Below are 23,665 nucleotides of genomic sequence, written 5' to 3'. Positions count from 1 at the left end.
TTGTACATATATGAGCACCATGCAGAGATAACAGTAACTGTAGATACACGACATTCTCATGTCTGTCTGTGTCCATGTGTGCATGTCCTGTGTCTCCATGTGCACGTGTGTGTTTGTGTAGATATCTGTGTCCGTTCCTGTGGACATGTGTGTGTGTGTGTGTGGACAACAGGGGTACCAAGACCATGGCCAGGCCCTCCCCGAGGCCACCCCACCATCCCTTCCCCCGCCAGACTGCAGTGAGTCCTTCCCAAAGGATTTATTAAAACACAGAACAGAAACCGGGACACACAGAGCACGAAGCGGATGCAGGGGCGTTGCTTACGGCTGCCGGTGCCACCACGCTCGAGGCATCCCCATCCCAGTTCCAGCTGTCCCCCCTTTGTCCCACCCACATCCCCTCCATCTGCCTGCCCCAAGTCTGGCACATGTGGACCCCCAGCCACACCACAGCAGTGCCAGGGATTCCAGCAGGGCAGCAGCAGGTATGGGCTTGCTCAAACACCACCAGGATGAAGAGACGGCCCTTAGGGGGAAGCTGGGGAGCACAGCCGGCCAGGACATGGCACCACTGGCCTCCATTCACCCCTACACCTGCCAACACAACCAGACAAACACCGCAACTCCAGCCCCTCCCTCCCTCCCTCCCCTCAGCCCACCTTGCCCAGACAAACTCTTCAAGTCTTCAATAAGAAAGTGCAAAAAATGTACACGGACACAAACCCCCAGCCCCGCCGCTCCCACAGGGGCTGCAGCAGGCAAAGCACACTTGAAGCGGGAGCGGGACAGCGCAGCAGTGCCGGCAGCAGCAGCTCATCTTCCACGTAGGCAACACTGGCACAACTTCCCTGCTGACCTCTGGCAACAGTGGCTCGTGGCCAGGGACAGGGGACTGTCCCCCAGGGCTGCTGTGAGAAAAGAGGAGGGCTGTCCGTAAGCCAAATCTGGACCCAACCCACATGCCACCTGGGAGGGGCTGCAGGAAGGATCTGCTCCCACCTCCACTGTGCTGCTTGAGGGAGAGGCCACATTGAGATACTGGCACTGGGGGGGCAGCCCAAAATGGAGCCTCCATTTAGCCCCCCACCCCTTCATGTTCTCCAACAAACAGAGCACAGAGAGCAGGAAGCACAGCCTTACCTCGGCTAGGAGCGGGAGCTGCAGGCAAAAATCACGGGAACTGCTAAATATCTGTGGTGACAGAGGAAACACCTTGCTCACTACTGTCCTTTGGCAGCTCTCCTGGACCACCCAAATCCACCCTCTGAATTTCTCTGCCCAAGAGCAAAACCCCAGCCTACCAGTCACATAGGGTCCCAGAGGCATCTGGCTGTAGTTGACAATCCCACCTGGCCCAGGACCACGGAAATTTGGCCCAAAGCTGTTGTTGAAGATCGGAGCAGAGCCAAAGGAGGCCTGGGGAGGCAAGGAGGGACAAAAGACATGGGCCTGCAGCCCTGACCTGACTATGACCCTCACAGTGAGGGCTCTGAGCCCATCCCCACAGACCTGGGCAGCTGGATCCCCTCCACGGGTGGCCAGGCGGCTGAGGATGCTCCGCTCTGACATCTGCAGCCGGGCAGCCACGGGCGGGATGCGGGACAGCATGGAGGGCAAGCGTGTCACATCAGCCTTCATGTCACTCAGCAGCTCCTCAAGCTGGTTCAGCACTGCAAGTAAAGCAGGAGGTACTTGGGGGGATGGCTGCCAGACCCAGCAAGCCAAGAGGAGCAGGCAGCTCCTGGCTCAGAGAACACAAGATGGGGCTGGCTTGGCTCCCCAGGTGAGGGTGGGGAACCCTTCCTAGCCTCAGAGCACACTCCCCCAGCCCTGCAGGCACATACCCTTGTGCAGGACAGCGTTGGCAGGCTTGTTCCCAGCCAGGGACTCTTTGGAGAGGTGCTGGTGGCTCTCAGCAAGGCACTCCACTTCTGCCAGCCGCGCATTCAGTGCCATGGCCGGGTGACTGGGGTCTTGGGTCATGTTGAGGTACGCTGCCCTCCTCAGCTGCTCCTCGATCACCAGGGCCTGCTCCAGCAACTGGGAGGTGTGGGAGAGGAAGGATTCAGGACCAAACCCTGCCCCACTATAAACCAGTAAACCACAGAGTTCCTCACAAAGTCCATTCCCCACTTAGCCTGCAGAAAATGCTGGCAAATTCCCCCCGGCTTCAGGGTGCTGCTCTGCTCCTCCCACCAACAAGGACTTACCAGCCCTGGACCTGCCACTTGCCTTAAAACGCCGGGCAAGGAACTTGTTCTTCATCTCAAGGTAGTTCCCCTTGTGTATCTCTGACTTGAAGGGCTCGTTCAGGATCACATAGCGTGGGTCATTCTGGATGTCCTGCCAGCGGGCATAGCCATGACTGGTGTGGGAGAAGTGTCAAGGGCAGAACCAGCCAGCCAACAGCCTGCCCACCACCCCACAGTGACACCATGGCCCTAAACCCTCTCCCTGCTCATCACTGCAGCTCCAGCCCAGCTCCCAGACCCCCAGAAAGGCCTCTCTCGCCTCACTGCCTCCTGCTCTGCCAGGTCAAAGGGTACGTGACAATTCCTGCCAACAGCCAGTAGTCGTGTCGGCGGTGCCAGATGTCGTAGATCTTGCCAGAGGACATGGCAGCCCTCTCCTCATTCTGCCACAGTGTGTGCAGCTCTGTGGAAGCAGAAGCAGAAGGGAGACAGCCTGGTCAGGCAGCTGGACTGCAGGTCAATGCACAGCATGTGGGCAGGGCGAGTGATGGAACCTCCCAGGACCACAGGCACAGTGCAGACCCAGCTCTGCTGCTGCCAGCAAAGCACCAGCCCATCCATGGCCCATCACAGGGGTCACATTCCTTTAACACGTTCAGAGCCTCTGCAGCTGCTTTGCAGAACAGGCAACACCTCGCCTCTCACTCTTACCTGTGAAGCCACCATCTGCAATGTTGAACATGAATCTGAAGTTCATGTTTCTGTCATCCTTCCTTCCCTCCTCCTCTTCCTCTTTGTCACCATTTTGCTGGGCATCACTTGGTTCCTTCTCCTCCTCCTTGCCATCTTCTGCTTGGCAAACACAAGGAATTGGCCTCTCTAACTGTGCTCCACCACTAGACCCAACCCTGCCCCAGTAACAGCCAGTCACTGCTGCAAAGGCCACCAACCCCTCCCAGCAGGTCCCCTTGTTAACACAGGCAGTGCCCACCCCAACAGGGTCTTGTTCCACTCGTGCCTCCTGAGCACCAGTGGTGCTGATGGCATCTTTGCCACCACACTGTGGGCACGCTCTGTCACTGTGCCAGGCACTGGCCTCACTCTGGGAATTCTTCCCACTCTTGTCTCTCCAAAGCCTCATGCCTCACCTGGCTTGACTTCTTTATCCTCCCCCTTCCCTGGGCTGCTGCTCAACTCTGCCTTCTCCAAAGGCTTCTCTTGCTCTTGAATCCCCTCGTCTGCAGGAGGGAACAGGCCTACAAGAAATGCTTGACATGGAAAGTGCTCTGCAGGGAACAACCTAATTATCCAGACAGACTTTCCCTTTTAGGGTAAGGTAACTATATTGTTTGTATGTTCAAGATGCTCAAAGAACTTCAAAGAGAACATTCTTCTGTATTTTATCAAATAAATGTATTTAGTTTTCCCTCTTCCTTGAGACATCTGAAGGAACAAATGCCCCCCAAAATTCACACAATTTCATGCATGACCATTTCATGCAATTTACAACTTGTTTTTTCAGGAATTTCTGCAGGAAATTTGTGACATTCAGGTTTCCCATAGCGACACAGGGAAGATACACAGCCTCACCTTTCCCCAGGGGCTCAGAAGAAGGCTCAGCCTTTTCACAATCCTCTTGCTTCTCTTTCCTTGGCCTCTCCTTGCCATCGCAGCTTTCCGGATGCTCTTCGCTCTCCACCTCGGCACTTGCAGGTACCTAAAGGCCAAGCACCCATTCCAGATCAGCCCAGCACTCCCTTCCCTAGGGAGTACCCCAAGTTCCCAGACAGAGCAGGGAAAACTTCCTGGAGGAGATGCTGAACAAAGCCACCTCACCTGGCTCTCAGACACCTTTCTGGGCTTCTGTTCCACTGGGTCCTTTTCCTCATGGAACCCCAGCTGTGCTTCTGTTTTGTCTGTAGGAAGAGCAAAGCTTGGAAGCTGTCGAGCAGGGCCTGATGAGTAAAACATCTGCAAAACTTCCTGGTGTCTTGGCCCACCTCCCTCCCAAGCCAGACCCCAGCCACAACCCCCTGGTTACCTGCAAGGGCCCCTGGTCCTGCATGTGTGTGTGCTGGACTGGCCGGGACAGGAGTGTTGGGCTCTGAAGACACAACCTCACTGGATCTCTTGCTCTCTGGACCCTCAAGAAGCAGGTCTGGGGTGCTGTACTTCCCATTGACATGCTCGAACTCCTGGACCTGGGACAGACACACATGGTCAAGTCAAACAGAGCAGGGACATTTCCAGCTGGTGCCACAGAGTCAGCGTGTCCAGGCTGCTCACCCACAGAATGACCAAATGGCAGGATTTCTGCAGCCACCCCACTGGAAAAAGTGTCCAGAACATTCTTGAAAAGGCCCATTCATAATTTTACTCACCCACCTTCTTCCTTACTAGTGACATGACCCCGATGCGAGTCAGCACGTGCTGGCGGGACAGCCCTTCCCGGGGAACGCCGTCCGCAAAGGTCTCAGCACCATCAGCCCCAGGCTCACACAAGTGTCTCATGAACAGGGACACATATGCCCTGCAGGGAAGCCAGACTTCAGTCCTGGCCCGTGGCCTCCCTGCTCAACCCAGCACACACATGATCCCCTGAATGAGCAAAGTCTCACCCCCAGGAAGGGGACAAGAGAATGAAACAGACACTGCCTCCCCAAAAAGAGCCTTCAGTGAAGGGGTGCAGGCTCCCAGCCTTGCCTGCCTGCCAGGACCTCGGTACCTGAACTCCTTCTCGCTCTTCCCTCGCAGATCCCGGACCAGCCAGTGGGAGTTGAAGGCATCCTGGGGTGGCATTCCCCAGCGCATGATGGCATTCAGGAATGCCTTGCGCTGCCGGGCGTTGAAGCCCAGAACCTGCAGGAAGTGAAGGATCACAGAGTGGCCTCAGCAGCACAGGGCTTCCTGGAGCCTCACAGCTGTGACAGGCATTGCTGGACCAGGACTGATGTCCCAGTGATTCAGCACAGAGGGATCCAGCCCTCAGGCAGCCCCAGCACAACAGTATTGGCCATGCTCTGGCTCGGGCTCACCTCGATGTTCCCCCCAACTCTTGCCAGCAAAGGAGGGAGAGGTTTGTCTCTGTCAGTCTTCAGCTGTCTCCGTGATTGTCTTCTGCCACCTAGAGCCAAGCAGCCTCAGTGACAGATGGGCCAGGCACCAAGGAAAGACACCTCATGTGCCCCAGGCTTCCTGCCCTCCCTCCTGACAGGAGCAGAACCCATCAGAGCATCTGCCCAGACTGCAGGGTCCCTTCTTGCCACCACTCCCCAGGCCAGGACACTCCTCTGCCCTTCCCAGACAAGGGGGGGACCATGCCTGGTCCTCGTAGTGGACCAGACCACAGTCCTGCAGAGGCCAAGGAAGAAGCTGGCTGCCTTCCCTGCCCTGGAAAGCTCATCACTTGATAGAAAGCAGGGACACAGTCCCCTAACAGAAGCCCTGGGCACTCCAGTCCCTCCAACCCAGACATTCCTGATGCTTCCAAATCCCAGGGAGTATCAACAAACACATCAACTCACTCTGGCCTTCTGGCCTTTCTTCAAAGTCTTCATCCTCATCCTCAGAGCCAATGGAATACTCTGACTGGTTGTCAGAGAGCTCGTCCTGCCACTCTGCAGAACACAAGGGAGGCCATGTTAGAAGACCCTGCCTGGTGAGGATGTGCTAGACAGGTCAGAGCCTGCTTGTGCGTATGACAGGCATTCATTGCCAGGCAACAGGAGAGGGGGACACAGCAACAGGAAATCGTGTTCTCAGGTTTTACAGAATTAGCATTCTGTTATGCAGCAAAAAACGAATCTGAAATATTTTGCCCACAGACATGTCTTTTCTAGATTCTTCCAGCAAAACCAGAGCTTACAGACCAACAAATAAAAAGAAAGAAAATTGAAAATTTCTACACTGGAAAGTTTAGGAATCTGGGAAGTACAGACCCAAGCAATCTACCAGCTGCAGAGAGACACCAAGTGACAGCTCTGTCTGTCCCATGAGCCCAGCCAGGAGCCAAGCACCTGTGGCCGTACCTTGGTCCTCCTGAGAGGTGTCATTGTAGTTGACCTGCTTGCGGATTCTCTTCCCTTTCCCCAGGTTCCTGGCCAGATCCTCCTGCTGCTGCTCATAATGGTGCCGCAGCAGCTTCTCCCAGTAGTCAGGGTCCACATTCTCCTCTTGCTTGATGATCTCCCGTTCCACCTCCTCCTGCAGAGCCAGAGACAGGGAGCTCAAGCAGAGAGAGAGAGAGCAGGAAGGGTCCTGCCCCATGCCAAGCACTCGCAAGGACAGGAGAGGGAGCAGAGGGAACACGGAGGGATGCACAAAGGGGTGATTGTAAGACATGATGCTGATCACATTACCACACCGTCCTCTTCTCTCACAACATACTGAGCCACTTTAAAGGAGCTGAGATACTCATTCATGTTCTGCAGCTCTGTGTCGTCAGTCGCATCCTGGTTGCGGTCCAAAAGCTTAGAGATGGCAGCATCATCGTAGTGGATCACACTGCTGTCATCTACATCCTTATTGTCACCTGAGAGCAGAGCAAGGGGAACAGCAGCGCAGATCAGGGGGCTGGACAGTCTGCTCCAGAGCCAGGCAAGCTCAGGTGAGGGGTAAGTCACCCCAGCAAAGAGGGGCTACACACCTGGTGGGGTGCTACCATGCTTTTTTTTCATGCCAGGGGTTGCTGCACCTCCTTTTGACGACAGTGTGTCTGAGAAAGGGGTAACGGCATCGGGCATTGCAATCCTCTGTCCCTGAGACACCATGCCTGTGGCACAGGGAGAAAACAGTGAACTCCAGCAGCTCAGAGAGGGCCCTGCCTCACACAGAGCACTCCCACCTCACCTTCTACATCATCCTTGAAGAGTTCTTCTGTCCCAAACTTGAGGATGTCATCCAGCTCTTGTTTGGTCATGGAGCCCGACTTGGAGCCGAGCCCCGGGCGGACCACCAGGTGGGTGAGCATCATCTTCCTCTTGGCCACCTGGGTGATGCGCTCCTCCACGGAGGCCCTGGTCACGAAGCGGTAAATCATCACCTTCTTGTTCTGCCCGATGCGGTGAGCTCTGCTGAACGCCTGCAGGCAGAGAACAGAGCTGGAGAGGGTGGCACCGTGCCACGTGGACAAGAGGGCCATGCTTCTCACCCTCCAAGCTGCATGAGAGGCACCCAGCTGAGGATAAGTATGAGGAGAATTGACAATGGCACAGGGGAGAGCCAGTTTTATATGTCAGAGAGGCCAGAAGAGGGTGAAGGAAAGGGACTGCTGAGCAGAAATACCCACAAACACAGGAGAAAGTGTCAGCAGCTCTCAAGAAAAGATACTGAAATCCCAGTGAGGGTGTGCAAAGAGAGGGCACAGCCAGAGAGGTACTTACTATACAGGAAGGAAAAGGAAAAGTCAGAAACCTGAATGTCATTGTGGGGATTCCAGTCAGAATCATATATAATGACAGTGTCGGCCGTAGCAAGGTTTATGCCCAGACCACCAGCACGGGTGGAGAGGAGAAAGCAGAACTGCTGAGCCCCAGGAGCTGAGAACGACAAACACAGAGGTGGGAACAGGTGAGACAGAAGGAAGCACAGCTCACAGAGAGGAGCAGCACCATTTCAGAGGGACAGAATGGCTTCCGAAGCTGACAAGCAAGAGGCAGGGGTGTCAAGGAGTGAAAACACATCACTCCCTGTGAACCAGGTGCTGCAGAACCCAGCTCCAGAGCAAAGAGGAAGCTCTGTCATCTGCTGAGGTCTTGGAGGGAAGGGCAGGAGCCCCTCCAGCTGAACAGCTGCTGGCACACTCAGGGTTCCTTGTGAGAACCAACTCAAGAGCTTAAGGGTGTGGTACAAGCAGCCCCATCATGCCACAGGAAGCCAGACCTGCGAGTGTGGCACAAGCTCTGGGCAGTGGCAGATGCCCTGCTGCTGGCAACACACTGTCATCCCCCCATGGCCCCCCTCAGCAAGGAAGGAAGGTGAGTACCATTGAACCTGTCGATGGCCTCCTGGCGCAGGCCGCCGGTGATGCCCCCGTCAATGCGCTCGTACTTGTAGCCTTCATACTCCAGGAAATCCTCCAGCAAATCCAGCATCTTTGTCATCTACAGGGCAAGGTGACCCTGGCATGAGAGGGTCTGCATGGCCAAACACCTCTGCCTCCCCTGGGGAGCTGCCCTGCCCCAGCATGGTCCTTGCCCGCAGCCCAGAGGCCTCGGTGGCAGCAGCACAGCGTGGCCAGCAAAGCAAGCACAGCCAACAGGCAGCTGCCAGAGGAGCAACACTCACATCTCATCTTCTACAGGCAACTCTGCCAGCAAGAAGGAATTGTGTCTGGCTCTCCCTCCCCAAAGAGGAGCCTCGTGATTGTTGTCTCTTTTCTATCCTGAGCTAACAGCTCTTAAACACGACAGGCGGTCCCTCAGGAGTGAGCTGGGACACAGCCCTTGCACCATTACTGCCATGGCTGCCTGAGGGAGAAGCTGTCACCAGCTATTCCACCTATTTCTGTCTATTCCCAGCACAAATTTCCCATACATAATTTACACAAATTCCTTTTAAAATGCATTTATTATTATCCCTGCTCTCACCTGCGAGAAGATCAGAACTCTGTGACCGCCATCCCGCAACTTCTTCAGCATCTTTTGGAGCAGCATCAGTTTCCCAGAAGATTTGACCAAAGAATTCCCATCATAAGATCCATTAGGCAGCACAGGGGCCTCCTGTGAAGGCAGCATGGTCAGTGCCCACAAGGACAACACACATTAACCTCATGGAGGACTTCACTTGCATTTCCAAAACAAAAACCTAAATCCTTGTATGAAACCACTCGCACAGAAACCCACAGTGTTAACCAAAGCAGGATCATGGAAACAGCTGCCACTCATGTCCAAGGGTGCAAAGGCAGGAGACCTACCACAGCTGCCACAGGGAACAGGTATGGGTGATTGCAGCACTTCTTCAGGTCCATCATGATGTTGAGCAGTGAGACCTGATTCCCACCACCTTTCGAATTCAGGGCTTCAAAGTTCCTTGTCAGTATGAATTTGTAGTACTTCCTGCAGGAGGGAGAATGGGACAGACACTGTGTTAGCTGGGGCAGGTGTGGGACTGGCACAAATTGGAGGGCACTGAATTAAACCCCCCCTAGTGTCACTGGAGATGCAAAAGGGACATTTGGAGGGTTCCAAAGGCAATTCAGCACCTAGGGCTGGGTGTTCCCAGTTGCTCTGGGGGGATCTCAGCCCTGGCAGTGGGATGGACTGAGGGGCACAGAACCTCCACCACCACCCTCTGCTGGGTGCCAGCCAAGGGGAAGAAGTGACAGGCCCTCCCTGGAAGTGCCCTGAGCTGCAAAAGATGTCACTGAAGCTGAACAGGTCAGCCTAGCAGAACCAGAGCTGGGGCAGCAGCAACGCTCCAGGCTGCCCCAGGCACACCAGCAGCACAGGTCACGTCCTAGTGCCAGGAATGGGAGAAGGGGGATTCAGCCTCAGTGTTTTCTCTGTGCCCCCAGAGCCAGCAGAGCCACAGTGCCAGCCTCCCACACCCCAAGGACTGCACAGAGCTCAGTTCAACCACACGGAACATACCTCTTGGTGAGACACAAAGTACTCCCACTCTTCCTGCAGCAGGCCCCAGGCCAGCAGGATGCCTCTGACCCCTCAATCCCCACTGACACCTCACCATGCTGGGGGAAGCCAGACACCCCTGGAATCACTCACTTCTGCATCTGGCTCAGCTCCACGCGCACGATCAGCTCCGTCTTGGCCGGCATGTTCTTGAACACATCGGCCTTGAGCCGCCGCAGCATGTGGGGACCCAGCAGGTCATGGAGCTTTTTGATCTGGTCCTCCTTGGAGATGTCTGCAAACTCCTCCAGGAACCCCTCCAGGTTGCTGTGGAAGCAGCCAGACCCCCATGGCACTAAGCAACAGGGGCACGTGAAAGCAAAGGGATCTGCAGCTTTATGACTTAAAAACCAGGGCAGAGCTCTCGAGGCACAAGAGGAGATAATGCTTGTGAGGAGCCACCCGGATGGCCTGGGTAAGTGCAACTTACTTAAACCTCTCTGGAGTCAGGAAATTGAGCAGGTGGAAGAGCTCTTCCAAGTTGTTCTGGAGCGGAGTCCCTGTGAGGAGCAGCTTGTAATCGATCTTGTAGCTATTCAGCACTCTAAAGAACTGGAAAAGAAATAAGTTTGGGTGACAAGGACAGCAAGGAACCAGTGTGTTACTGTGGACTCTGCAGGGTGCACATGGAGACCAAGCAGTGACCCCCATGCTGGGCACGAAGAGAAGGGTGCCAGCATGTCCTGCTCCCAGCCATTCCCACTGAGCACAGGCAGCAATCCTGTGTATCCTTGGGTCACACCACTTGTCTCCTCCTTGGGTGAACATCCCAGGAGCTGGAGACTGCACTGAGCCTCAGGTAAAGGGGACAGGAAGGGGAGGAATGAATTCCCTTCCATGACAGCCTGTCAGACAGCCAGGCTGCTGCCTCTCCTGCTGCTGAAGGGCTTTTAATGCCACAGGTTGTTAAAGAGAGAAAAAAAAATCACTCACAAACACCTGCCACCTACTTTGGACTGGTTGTTCTTCAGCCTGTGTGCTTCATCCACCACCAAACAGGCCCATTCTATGGAGCCCAGCACTGCCTGGTCAATGGTGATCAGCTCATAGGACGTGAGCAGGACATGAAACTTGATCTGGGCTTCCTTCTGGAGGAGCAGAGGGAGAGAAAAGCTGGGATAAGAGCAGCCAACAGGACAGCCTCCACCTTTGCTGCTCTGCATGTGATCCAAGATGAGAAGGGCTGCACTGCCTGGCACAGAGCTGAATCGTGCCAGCAGAACACCCCAACATGAGAACCAAGCAGGAGAGTACAGAAACAGAAAAGCTCTGGCAGAAACCTGTAAAGCTCATCACAAATCTTCTGCATTAGTAAACAACGCCAGCTTTCCTCTGTGGGAAGCTGATCAGGGACCCTCTCCAAGTCAAATTCTCCTCTCCCCTTCTTACTGGCAGGTAGAGGGAAAGGGCAGGCACACACTCAACTCCCACCTTCATCCTGAAGACCTTCTTCCCGCTGCGGATGGCGTTGTCCTCAAAAGAAAACTCATTTTCCCGGATGACCGAGCGGCTCTCCTTGTCCCCCGTGTAGGTCACCACGTAGAAGTCAGGTGCCCACATCTCAAACTCACGCTCCCAGTTGATGATGGTGGAGAGGGGGGCACTGACCAGGTATGGCCCTTTGGAATGGCCCTGTTCAGGAAAACAGAGCCCAGGCTGATCTCCCTGCACCCAGCAGTTCTCAGCCACCTCGGGGACTGCTGGGTGCTCCACTCACCTCCTTGTACAGGGAATACAAGAATACAATGGTCTGCACTGTCTTCCCTAGCCCCATCTCATCAGCCAGGATTGTATCTGTCCCTTGTGCCCAGGAGAATCTCAGCCAGTTCAGCCCTTCCAGCTGGTAAGGGTGCAGCGTGCCTCCCGTGGCATCAATGTACCATGGCTGCTTGTCAAACTTCACTGTAGGCTGAAAAGAGAGCCATGGCACACAGCAGTGAAAACCACCTGCCCCTCCTTCCCCTGCACCCAAGCACGTCCCTCTTTAGGTTTGTAACATCCAACAGCTCCAAAGGAGACACAGACATGGTCCCTGGCACAGCCCAGCCCCCAGGCTCCTCACAGCAACACCAATCCAGAATTTACAATGGAAACAGAGTCCCCAAAGGAACCAGAGAAGACAACGTGACAGGACAAAGGCACAGATCCCCTCCCTCCAGGTTCCCATGCCATGATACTGTCCCCGCCACTCTCACTCACATCCACAAGAGGTGTTTCTGGAGGCTTTTCCAGCTTCTCCTCTTTCAGCTTTTTCCCTTTCTTGTTCAGCTTCTTCAGAGGGCGGGTGTCCTCCCCCAGCATCAGCTCCCTGTGACAGCCAGCACACGTCAGGGATGGCAGGGGGTCACTCTTCTCTCAGCTCCAAGCCAAGGGACAGAAACACCTCCCACACTCCACTGCCCCTCTCCCCACAGAAGCTATTCTGGCCCAGTTAGCAGGGGCACTTACAGGGCATTGATTTTCCCCTCACAACAGTCCACACAGTCTCCAGAATGAACAACAGCAAACTCAGAGTACTGTGGTTTTCCCCCAAAACAGGCAGCATGGCCACAGAGACCATGAATGTCATGGCAGTGCAGACACAGGGGAAGGGGAGCACAGGCTGGAAAAGAGCAGGTGGGATTGCACAGCAGCCCTGAAATGGCACATGAGGAGGGCCAGCCTTCATCAATGCTGGGCCACCTATCTTTGAAGAGAAATCACTGCAAGCAGTGTCAAGGTGTTCAAAAGGGGGCACCTCTGTGTCCCCCTTGTCCCAAACACCTGCAGGGGCTGCCCTGGCTCTGCCCAGCTCCCCCAGCTGTGGGCTCATACCTGTGGTTCCAGTAGAGGAGTTTGAGGTTCTCATAGTAGGGGATGTCTATGTCATCTATCTCCCAGGTGCACTGGTCATAGGGCAGGTCCTTCCACTTGATCAGGTAATGGATGTCTCCCTTTTTGTCAAAGCTGTAACAAAGGGCACAGAAAGCTGATCAGGGAATGCCACCAGCCCCTGGGAGCAGCTCACATGATCTGCTTCTGCAGAGCTGGATGCTTCATCCTCTGCCTTCACCTACAGACCAGGACATCCAAACTGAGGTAGAAAAACAAAGTATCAATGCTTCCAGCAGAAATGCCTTTTCACCTGTGAGTGTGTCAAACCATTAAGCTTTACAGGCTGCTTTTCCATTCCACTAACAACCTCATTTCCCTGTTTCACCAGGCCTGGATGGATACCAGTGCTTTCCCTCTCACCTGCAGCATTCACCACTCTAGGAAGTTCTGCTCACACCAAAAACAGAATAAACACACTTCCAAGTCTGATTCTGTGCCTACAGGGAAACCTGCTGCCTTGTTAGTGGACAAGGTAAAGCTCACATGAAAATCAGACAGGCAGCTTTAGTTCTTTCCTGCCATGCAGCCTTCCAGCAGAGCTGCTGCTATTGCTTGATATTTCAAGCTGCCACTTGAAATGTAGAAATTCAACAAAAACATGTCTCCAGCCACTCGATGCAGAAAGCCCATCTGCACAGCACATCTCATTCACAGGGAATTTCTTCTACAGAAAAGAAATATCAATGTCAAGGCTCTGTAAGGGACTCAGCCACATGCTGACTCTTCCCCTCAGCACCGTCCCCATCAGCATCAGAATTTACAGAATGGTGAGGCTGTAACAAGACCCAGACAGTATGACTGGGAAGAGTGGAACACTGTGCATCCACCTTTGGGAAAATTTGCTATAACTCTATTTTTAATGTGTAACATAGCAGACATGAAAATAAGGCAGCATGGATCCCCTTCCAGCCTCAGCTTCAGCCCAGAAGCAAACCTCCAAGGCAACAGAGACCTCAGCACAGGCCAGCAGCTGAAATCCCACCAGCCCAAGGGTTTGGCCTTGCAGAAGGATGGCAGAATTTCCCCCAGGCTCCTCACCTGTGGTTCAGGATGCGGTGGATCATCATCCACTCAGGTTTGATGCCATAGCGGTAGAACCGCTCCTCCATCTTGGCATACTGGGGGTCCTTGTTCTTCCTCTTCTCCCTCTGGCTGTCCTCGTCCCCAGAGCCATAGTCAAAGGCTGGTGGCTCATCCATGTCGTTCTTGCGCTGGTAGTTGCGGTACATCACGGTGTGGTACAGCTCCAGCTGCAGCAGGAGGGAGCCACGCTCAGCCTGGGGCACTGGGCACAGGGCTGGGCGGGGGCTCTACACCAACGCCACGTGGGCTCACCTGCAGCTCCTTGACCCAGGAGCAGTGCCAGTAGGAGAGGCCTGCCCATTTCACAAAGAACTCTCGCTCCGGGATCCCCTCGAGCGCCTTGGGCGGGGACAGAGCCGGCTGCGGGTCGGCGGCGGGCGGCGGCGGGGCGGGCGGCGGCTCCCTCCAGGCCCAGTGCAGGATGCGCTGCACTTTGCCCTTCAAGGGAGGGCACTGGGGGGACAAACAGGCAAGAGTTTAAGGTGAGACCCTGCCAGGGGTCACAGGGAACTGAGGGGCAGAAGGGGCTGTCAGTGCTGAGTGGACAGCAGCCAGCACAGGGTGCCTGAGAAGTGTCCGTGACACTTCTGCATCCCCATGGGGACAGGTCTTGCCACCAGGCAGAAAAGGCCCCTCTCTATAGGCCATGTATGGAACAAGGCTTGACACCCCATCAGAAACCAGGCCGGGAAGCTCCCAGCCAGCAATTCCCACAGGGAGACCACAGAGGCAGCAGAACCTCACAGAGCCACCCCGCACTCTCAGGCACATGCACCTGGCAGCAACACTCCTCAGGGAGGGATTTGGGGCAGAGGGCAGGGCTGTGAGGGGCAGCAGCAGCCATGAGAGCCACTGGCAGGGCAGGCAGGTGTGGGAGCAGGGGCAGAGTAAGGAATGGGAATGGCAGTAACACTCACTGTACAGCGTGGGCAGAGCCATTCACCGTTTGGGATCTCTGGCAGCGGCGGGTTCAGGCAGTGAAGGTGGTAGGAGGACGGGCAGGTGTCACAGCACAGCAGCTCCCCTCCGTCCTTACACACCCGGCAGAACTCCATGTGGTCATCCTCCTCCTCCTCTTCACCACCATCCTCTTCCTCCTCCTCCTCCTCCTTCGGCTCCCATTGGATGCCCTCCTTCTCCTGGGGGAGCACAGCCAGTGTAACCCAAGGGTTCCCAGCAGCAGACCACCCACTCCCAAGGGACCCCGACCCCACTCACACAGTGGGGGCAGCTCCACTTGCCCTCGGGGGCCTTCTCCAGCTCGGGGTCCAGGCAGACCAGGTGGTAGGCGCGGGGGCAGGTGTCACACAGGATGATCTCCCCGCCCTGCTGGCACACCTCACAGTAGTCCTGGTGGTCGGTCTCGTACCCGTCCCCCTCTTCAACTGCAAGCAAGGGACAGGTGACAGTCAGAGGGGTGGCAGAGCAGCCAGCTCTCCCGGAGGGAATGGGACACATACTCCTCTACCATACAGTTAAGGAAATAAGGACAGCATTTCACCTCAGACCCCTCCTGTTAATTCCCACTACCTCTCTGTCCCTCAGCACCACAGTTCACCTTTGCACACAGCATCATCTCACCTCTGTCTCTCTTTCTCTCTCCACACTGTATCATCCTTTGGTTCCTTCAGGCTCTCAATGGAGAATGCCAGAACCTGGAGAGGTTGCAAGGGAGGCCGGTCAGAGAAACCTCCCCAGGTACCAGCACCAGCTGCAAACGCACCATGCAAGGGTGACACGGCCAAGGACAGGACTCCTCTCCTGGGTACTACTCTGCTCTTCCTCTGGGCTCCCTGGCACAGAGGCAGGAGCACTCTCAACACAGCATGGAAGGGAAAAGAGCAGAGGAATGAGGCCTTGCAAGTGCCAGAACGGCTCATCTCAATTCCCAGCTCTGCCACCACAAACTCCTGACATGGAACTCCAACCTTCCACTCCTCCAGCACGCAGCAGGAGCTGCCTACCTCCAGCACGAGGGGCCTCACAAGGCCACAAGCAATGCCCTTCACACACAAGACATGGGGCCAGCCAGTCCAGCCTCACCAGCCAAAGGGGAGGCTGGCCAGTATCACACCCTAACTGATCCCCAGCCCAGAAGCTGCCCTTCTATTTCTTGGAAGCAAAAATCCATCAGAAAAGCTAAGAAGCCAAAGGATGTTGTGCCTGGATCTGAAATATCTCATCCCAAACAAGGACACAAGACAGAAAAGCAACATGCTCAGCAAAGGGGCTGCTCTTCAGAGCAGCAGGAGGACAGAGGTGCCATGGCACAACATCCACCTGGGAAGAGATGAAGGGACTCACACAAATGTGGTCACACAGCCACTGGCAGATCCTGACAGATCCTTTCCATGGTTCACATGCCTCCCTGTCCCTGCATGGCTACCACAGCTCTGCCACCTTCCTCTGCCTGACTGCACACCTCACACAGACAAAACATCCCTTGCCTTCACACGGCCTCACCCACAGCCTGCCCTGCTCTGCTGGGAGCTCACCACAAGCCACATCTCTCCAGGGGCTGTTCCTCAGAAAATCACTTCCCTGGAAACCCCACAAATTCCTTGCAGGCACGAGCCCCCCAGCAGCAGGGCCTGGACACCAGAGAGCACCTCACACTCCACTCACACAGACAGGCACAGGCACATCCTCTGCCACTGAGCTAGTGCCAGACACAGCCCGGAGCTGCACAGGCCAGGGAAATCAGAACAGAACAGGGAAATCATCAGAACAGGGAAATCCTCAGAACAGGGAAATCCAAACAGAATAGGAACAGAGTACAAAGGATGGCCTACTCCTCTTTTTCTTTTTCCTCTTCTTCCCTCTCTTCCCCAGGCCAGCCGAGCACTCTGAGCGCACGGAGGAGCTGTTGATGCTGGCGCTGTCAAAGTCAGATTCTTCCCGTTCCTCCTCTTCGCTCTGCAGAGGGAAAAGCAAAGCACACCCAGTCCAAGTGCTGGCATCCCAGCTGTCATTCCACTGCTGGGACTGTTCTCCTGAAGAGGAACAACCCTATACTCCCACCCTGTGCATCCAAAGGCCCCTTTTTCCACATCTTGGCAGAACTTTGCTCCCTCTCTCTCTTTTGACACCCATTTCAGCTCTGCCATTCCTCCTGTGTCCATGCATGCAGGCATTCACACTTGGCATTCCCATAGCATGAAAGGAGTCAAAACAGGCCCAGCATCCCATGGAGTCAAAACATAATAATGCATCTGAATTCTTACTCAAGCATGCAAATCCCCAGCCTGCACACTCCTAACCAGGTGCTCAGGCTCCAGCTGCAGGAGCTCTTTGTGACTCTCTGGAAGGTGAATGTGTGGCTCTAGAGCATGGGAGGAATTTTTTGTGATATATGATTGAAAATCTGCAGCAATGAGTGGGTCCTGCCCCTTCAACCTTCAGCACAGGGATGTGCTTGCAAACAGGTTGTGTTATGGAAATTAGAGCTGGAACTGCAACAGAGTGAGGTGAGGGGGTTTGACCAATCCTATCAACACCTAGAAGTGCCCCACTAGTTATCTAAGGAAATTATTCTTTAAAATGCTGTTAACTCCTTGAAACATTCCTGATACTGGTGCACTGAGAAGAGCCCAGTGTGCTGTGGCTGGGCAGCTCCAGCATCCCAGGCAATGCCACGGGACTCCAGCTGCCGTGGGCAGGCCCTGCTAATGCAATTAAAGCATCCCAGAATTCTCTGTGGTGCACGGTTCAGCTGCAGTGCAAGCCCTGAAGAATTCCTTTGCAAATGAAATCTGAAATGATGGCATTATCACCCACACTGCTGAAAGTAAACAGGGTCGTGTGATTCTAGCAAAAGCTGTGGCCAGACACGAGTCTCACAAATCTGAGGCTGGACACAGGTCAAGGGGATGTGCTGATCAAGGACCAAAAGAGGGGCACAAGTGAGGCTGTGACACCCCTGACACGGGGTGGATGTCCCTCCCCAGCCAGGGTTTGTCCCAGTACTTCCCTCCCAGACCCAAAGCCCCACAGACTTACAGAGGAGCCCTTTTTCCTTTTGCTGGAGATTCCTCCAAACCGAAATTTCAAGCCTGCCATCTTTTTCCCTTTCCCTTTTTTCTTCCCGTCTTTGGAGCCCTTGATTTTCTTCCGTACACCTGGACCTGCAGAAATTGAAAACTTGTCTGGTACTCTACAAACAACTGTCACCCAAATCATCCCCCCAGCACAGCAGAACAGCAACTTCCCAAGGCAGAACACAGCACAAAGGGAGATCCTCTACTTTCCCACTACTGCTCAGCTGAATTAATTGCCACAAACTGCCAAACATCCAGCAGACTCAGAGGCTCGATCTGCCATGGTTCATGAACCCCATGCCTCTCAAGGACCTCTGCAAGACCAACGGGAGCTGCAGACACTACTCTGTGCCTTTCAAAAGGAAAGAAGCCCAGAGGTTTCTCTCCTCAATTGGGTAAAAAGACATCTCATAAGCCTAAGAGACTTCACCTCAAACTTAAGGATGGCTAATTAGACAGAAGCCAAAAAGTCCCACCTGAGCAATTTACTAGAAAAAGAAGAGAACAAAGAAACTACTGGCTTTTGTGAGGTGTTTTACCAGGAGCAAGAACCTCTTGCACCTGGCTCAGTTTTTCTCTGTTTGTAATTTTGCCTTTTATTAAACTTTTTTGTTTCCAACACTGCAACAGAAGCCATCCTGCTGATTTTATGCCTCCAAAGGTAGCTGAGCTATCTTGGGCGAGTAATAGACCTCCAAGAGCTTATGAGACCTGGCTCAAGGAGGCTCCTATCACTCTCTGGCAGCCTCTTTTCCTCCCAGGTTTGCCAAAGCTTGTGCTCTGCAGCCTTGTGCCAGCTCTGCTGGCAAGAGCAGCCCCCCACAAGTGGCACCCACCCTTGCCCTCCTTGGTCTTGGCCTTCCTGACGACAGTGGGCAGGGCAGAGGGCTGGGGGCTGGCAGGGAGGGCTGGGGAGATGGTGACAGTCTCCACAGCTGCAGCCACAGCTGCCGCAGCGGCGGCTGCCGAGCTGCCCTTGAAGGGGTTGTTGGCACTGAACTCTCGCCACTTGGCACCGAGCACCGTCATCATCTTGGACATGGGGATCTTGGGGTTCTTCTTGGCAATCAGAGGCCTGCAGGGCAGAGGGAGAACATGATTAGCAGCACTGTGTTGTGTGTCTGCTCCTGCACTCACATGCTGGTGCTTCAGCCCAAAAGATGTGGTAGAGTGAAACTCCCAGCAGGAGTTTCATGGGGAGGCAGCAGAAACCAGAGCTTCCTCAAGCAAATGTAGGCAAGGGGGCCACATCTAAATCTCCTCAGAGACTTCCCTTCCCTGAAATATCTGCTGTGCTCTGAAAGGCTCATGGTAGGAGCAGAAATTCATTAACACTGTTTTTCTCATTAAACTTTTCAAATAAGCACACACAAAATATGGGGCTTTGGAGAGCAGGAGAGACAAACGCTTCAGCTGTTTTCCAGTCAATCCTCCAAATAAAAGGAGTTCTGAGGACTGAGTTGGGAGGAAAAAGTGACAAGTAGCTGGTGATGCAGAACTGACTTCAAAACTTTATCTGCTGACTGAGCAATGCCCAAACCTCAACCACCAGGACCACAGTTCCCTACCTGAGGAACTGGCTGAAAGCCTTGTAATTCGTCAGAGTATGGTAATCCTCTTCTGAGAAAACGTAATCTACGTCATCGAGACCCCATTCCTCCATGAGCTGGGCTGAGCTCTTGGGCTCCTGGAGATTTAGAGAGTTATCATTAACGCAAACTCTGCAGATGAGCAGCACAAGGCTGGCTCTGTCATGTGCTCCATATCTCCCTAGTCAGTGATATGCAGGGATTTGTTTCTGGGATTTATGAAACAGCACACACAAGCACTTAACAAATTAATGTTTCATTGCAGTCCCAAGAAACAAATGAACAGGGCACCATGGAAATGCTCCCCACCATGTAACACTATACAAGGCCTTGGCAGGTTTCACAGCTCCAAGAAACTCAACTTTTCTCTACACTCAAGATAAGTACCAAGGAAATAGAACTTTTCCTGTCCCAGTCATTCACCTGCAACTTCATCCTTGCCAAACCCAAGGGTTTCTCATGAAACCCCAACTTCTCTTGTCCAAGACTGGCTTCAGGCACTAGCACCAGCTCAGAGTAAAGAAGTCTTTTGTACCTTTAAACTTCCATCCTCATTGTCATCCTCCTCTTCATCCTTCTTCTTCCGTTTTGGCTTTTTCTCCTTCTTGTCTTTCAGTTTTTTCTTCTTCTTTTTGTTGGGAGAATAGTCACTCCCTTCGCTTTCCGATTTCTCCTCCATCTCCTCTTCATTTTCTGACATTTCATCATTGCTCCCCTAAAACAGAAAGTGACACTGAAGAACAAGCCTGTCCCCACTTCACTCTCCTCCCACATGAAACTGCCCATCTCCAGTGGATGCATTCTCCTTCCCCACAGTCAGAAAGGAGCAGGCTTCAATGGCTACACTGCGCTGGAAGAGCCAGAGCAGGGACTGCCCAGGGGATATTTTTGTTTATTTCTGGAGAGATCATGACCCACTGCACAACACTGATGGTAACAGAACTAATTACCATCCCCAGGATTGTGGCTGCCTGCTGGGCAGAGCACTCAGGTAACTTCCTGACCTGCCAACACACACGGCCAGGGCACGTCCAGCCTCCTACCAACCACCACACCCAAACCCTTCTCAGCAGGGCTGCTCATCACCCAGCCTGGATTGATATCAGGGGTTGCCATGAGCCAGGTGCAGCACCTGCACATGTTTCTGTTGAACTGCACGAGATTCCCACGGGCTCCCTCCTAGCTTGTCCAGGTCCCTCTAGATGCCACCCGGTCCCTCGGGGGCACTGAGAAGCACCAGAGCTCGGCAGGGCTGAGGGACGGGCTCCAGCCAGCACAGCGGACAGCGCCCAGCCCCGATCCTGGCTCCCTCTGCCCCTCCTGCCCGGAGCGCTGATCCCCGGGGCTGCCGGGGCTCGGCCGGTCCCTCCCGGCTCGGAGCAGCCCGCGCCTCTCCTTCAGCAGGGTTAGGAACAGCTGGAATTGGGCACAGGATAATTGGTTTCCATGGGAACTGCTGCAGTACAGGTTGAATCTCCCTCTCCGCTGCCTTCCCTGCCAAGGACCTTCATCTGCCTGTGCTGAGGTTCCAGCCACAACCGGGCTGTTCCGTGCGGGTTTTTTTCCGCCGGGTTGCAGCGCGGATTCGAGCATCGCCTCCAGCTCCACTGCGGCTGGCGCCGGTGAATTCCCGCGGCAGTGCAGCCCGGATAAAGCCCGGGGATCGCAGCAAGCACAGGCACCGGGCTCACATCAAGGCCTGCACTTCACTCCCACCCTCCTCTTGCAGGGTCCTAGTAGCTGGCAGCTTTAGTTTTGGAAAAATCCAGCAAAGTTTGCCAATTTCTCGCTCAGCACCGCCCTGTCTGCCAGGGCGAGTGGCCCCAAACAGAGGCTATTTTCCATGGGAAAAAGAAGTCACTAGAGAGAGTCCTCTAGCAGGAGTAAGGCTCATCTGCCCCCAAAAACTCTTGAGAAGTTCAGGAAAGGGAAGCCCCAACTTTTTTTTACCCCCTGACCCCAAGGGCAGCCAGGGTGTTGCTTCATGCCAACAGCTCCAGCCCCAGCTTCTCCCTGGCTTTGACAGATGAGGGGACAGTCCCCCACAAGTGGAATCTGGTTAGAGCTGCCCACACAAGGCATTAATTTTAAAAAATCCGGGCTCTCAGCCTGTTGTTTCCTCCCCACCCCCAGCTCAGCAGCAGCCAAGCTCAGCACAAGCTGCACACACAGCTGCAGGGCTCAGGCAGGTCAGCAGCAACAGCAGAGGGGCAGAGATGAAAACACCTTGGAGTTGTGTTTTATTTTTCTCCTCTCAGAAAACAGCTTGGGAAAAAACTGTGCCTAAGAATGGGAGAGGTAGAGGGGGCAGAGGGCCTGTGTGGTATCTGCAGAAAGAGAACATCACTATGGCCACGATGGAAACAAGCTTCCTTGGGGCCATGACAGCAAGAGGCAGTGCAGGATGGAATCACCTGTCTTTAAACCAGCAGCTCATCATGCTCCTGCCCCTAGCACAAGCACTTCAATGCAATACCTCATCCAGCCCCTCTGCTTACAGCTCCCTCAGCAAGGGGGGGTCATGCCCAGCTGTACTGGGTGAGCAGCTTCTCCCCAGCCCCAGCAAGGGAAATGGGGGGCTGAGGAACTATCACTGCTCATTCTTTCTTCCCAGCAGCCTGCCCACATTCAGGCAGGAAAAGGGCCAGCACACAAGATGTCTGCTCCCATCCTCATGTTCAGCACTGTCTGGGGATGGGACAGTGAGAAGCAGGGCCCATGTGGCACAGGCTCAGTGAGCACTGCCAGACAGCCGTCTTGAGCCAGCAGCACAGCTTCAGTGCAGCCTCAGGCCTGACCCTTGAGGACACAAATCCTCACCTTTGTTTTCCTACAAAAGGCCTGAGAGTCCTTCCATGTGCCAAGCCCTTGAGGCCCCTGGATCATCTCACTTGCAGGGGACTGCCACTACTGAGCAGCCAAGCTGGGAAAGGGCAAGAGGGTCACCTCCCCAGGCTGGGAGAACACCTTCTCAGTGAGGGAAAATCCCAGTAATGACCCTTCTTTCCATCCAAGAGGTGCTTGACAGCATCACTCTGAGCTGCTGCCTCTGCACCACAGCTGAGGAGCCCCAGCCCCCTGTGAGAAAATGCAGTGTTACCTCCTTCTTCCTCCTCTTGATTTTGGCAGCCTTGCCATCTTTCAGCTTCTTGGATTTCTTCTTTTTCTGTACCACAACTTGGTCTTCTGCAAAAAACTCATCCAATCCTTCCAGCACCCCATCATCTTCTTCTGGGGACAAAAGGGACAGCTCACATGGACAGACTGCACAGGACACCATGCTCACTGTGACAGAGGAGCACACCTGAGCAGCAGCTTCAGGCCACAGGACTCATAGTTCTGTGGCCTCTCCTGCAAGGTAAAAGCACTTGGCTTTTACCTTTCTGATCCCCAGGCAGAGCTCACAAAAACACAGTGAATGGAGGAGAGGAAAGATTCATGAGGAAAAAGGGTGCCACAGCTGCCAGGTTGTTCTGGGCCACTCACACCAGCTCAGGGACCCAGCCCTGGGCAGAGGAACTGATGCTAGTGCACACCTCCCCTTCCCATCATTATCTCCCCAAACCCAGTGCACCCCAGCCAGTCTCCACACAGATTTAGGCCTCTGTCTTTATTTTTGATTTCTGAGCTCACATAGCAACCCCACTTTGGAATGGTCAGGACGTATTCCTTGCTCGACTCCTGAGAGGCCCTGGCACAGGCTGCCCAGAGAAGCTCTGGATGCTCCATCCCTGGAACTGTTCAAGACCAGGTTGGACGGGGCTTGGAGCAACCTGGGATAGTGGAAGGTGTACCTGCCCATGGCAGGGGGTGGAACTGGATGCTCTTTAAGATCCCTCCCAACCCAAACCATCCTGGGATTCCATGATTCACTGATTCATGCTGTGCTGGTTTAGGTCTGACAGGGTGGGCATCGCTGCACCAAGCCCAGCCCGAGGAACCAGCTGGCCTCCAGGCACGGCCCGAGGGGGAACCGGCTACAGAGGAGGACCCGGCACAGACCGCTCCGGTCCGGGTCGCAGGGAGAGCGGGCATCGCCCGCGGCACGGCCGGACCGACGAGGAGCGATGCCACTGCCCCGCCCGTGCCCCCCGCCTGCCGCCGCCGCCTACCCGACACATCCTCCTCGTTGTCCGCGTCGTCCAGCAGCTCCCGGGCGGCCGCCGGGCCCCGCATGCCGGGCGGGGCAGCGCCCGCCCCGGGCCGAGCGCCGGGGCCGAGCCGGGTGCGGCCGCTCCGCGCCAAGATGGCGAGAGCCGGCC

At 54.8% G+C, this 23,665-nt stretch overlaps 1 protein-coding gene across 4 annotated transcripts; it reads right to left on the bottom strand.

The window, feature by feature from the left end:
* Positions 1-243: 243 nt before the first annotated feature.
* Positions 244-23,595, bottom strand: CHD5 (chromodomain helicase DNA binding protein 5). 4 transcript variants are annotated; one of them, XM_050982629.1, is made up of 42 exons: positions 23,516-23,595; positions 22,504-22,634; positions 19,939-20,118; positions 19,383-19,501; positions 18,651-18,889; positions 17,777-17,901; positions 16,570-16,693; positions 14,996-15,162; positions 14,695-14,916; positions 14,030-14,230; positions 13,733-13,944; positions 12,635-12,766; positions 12,020-12,128; positions 11,538-11,729; positions 11,252-11,452; positions 10,771-10,908; positions 10,251-10,372; positions 9,914-10,087; positions 9,106-9,247; positions 8,780-8,911; positions 8,176-8,293; positions 7,605-7,729; positions 7,041-7,272; positions 6,838-6,963; positions 6,551-6,723; positions 6,221-6,395; positions 5,717-5,809; positions 5,228-5,316; positions 4,918-5,051; positions 4,578-4,722; positions 4,234-4,393; positions 4,029-4,108; positions 3,783-3,909; positions 3,341-3,448; positions 2,904-3,041; positions 2,547-2,655; positions 2,233-2,365; positions 1,845-2,040; positions 1,510-1,670; positions 1,302-1,416; positions 1,141-1,191; positions 244-908 (listed from the first exon to the last, which is right to left on the bottom strand). In XM_050982629.1, exons 1-41 carry the CDS (start codon positions 23,577-23,579, stop codon positions 1,184-1,186), a joined length of 5,871 nt encoding a protein of 1,956 aa, XP_050838586.1. In that variant the 5' UTR covers positions 23,580-23,595; the 3' UTR covers positions 244-908; positions 1,141-1,183. The 4 variants fall into 4 exon arrangements, with proteins under 4 accessions (XP_050838586.1, XP_050838587.1, XP_050838588.1 ...); XM_050982630.1 differs by having other exon boundaries at positions 244-905; XM_050982631.1 differs by having other exon boundaries at positions 22,504-22,631; positions 23,516-23,574.
* Positions 23,596-23,665: the final 70 nt, after the last annotated feature.

Source organism: Serinus canaria, chromosome 21 (assembly GCF_022539315.1).
Source record: "Serinus canaria isolate serCan28SL12 chromosome 21, serCan2020, whole genome shotgun sequence".
NCBI classification, from domain to species: Eukaryota; Metazoa; Chordata; class Aves; order Passeriformes; family Fringillidae; genus Serinus; species Serinus canaria.
The sequence above is the reverse complement of the archived record's forward strand: the minus strand, read 5'-3'. Positions and strand labels throughout refer to the sequence as shown.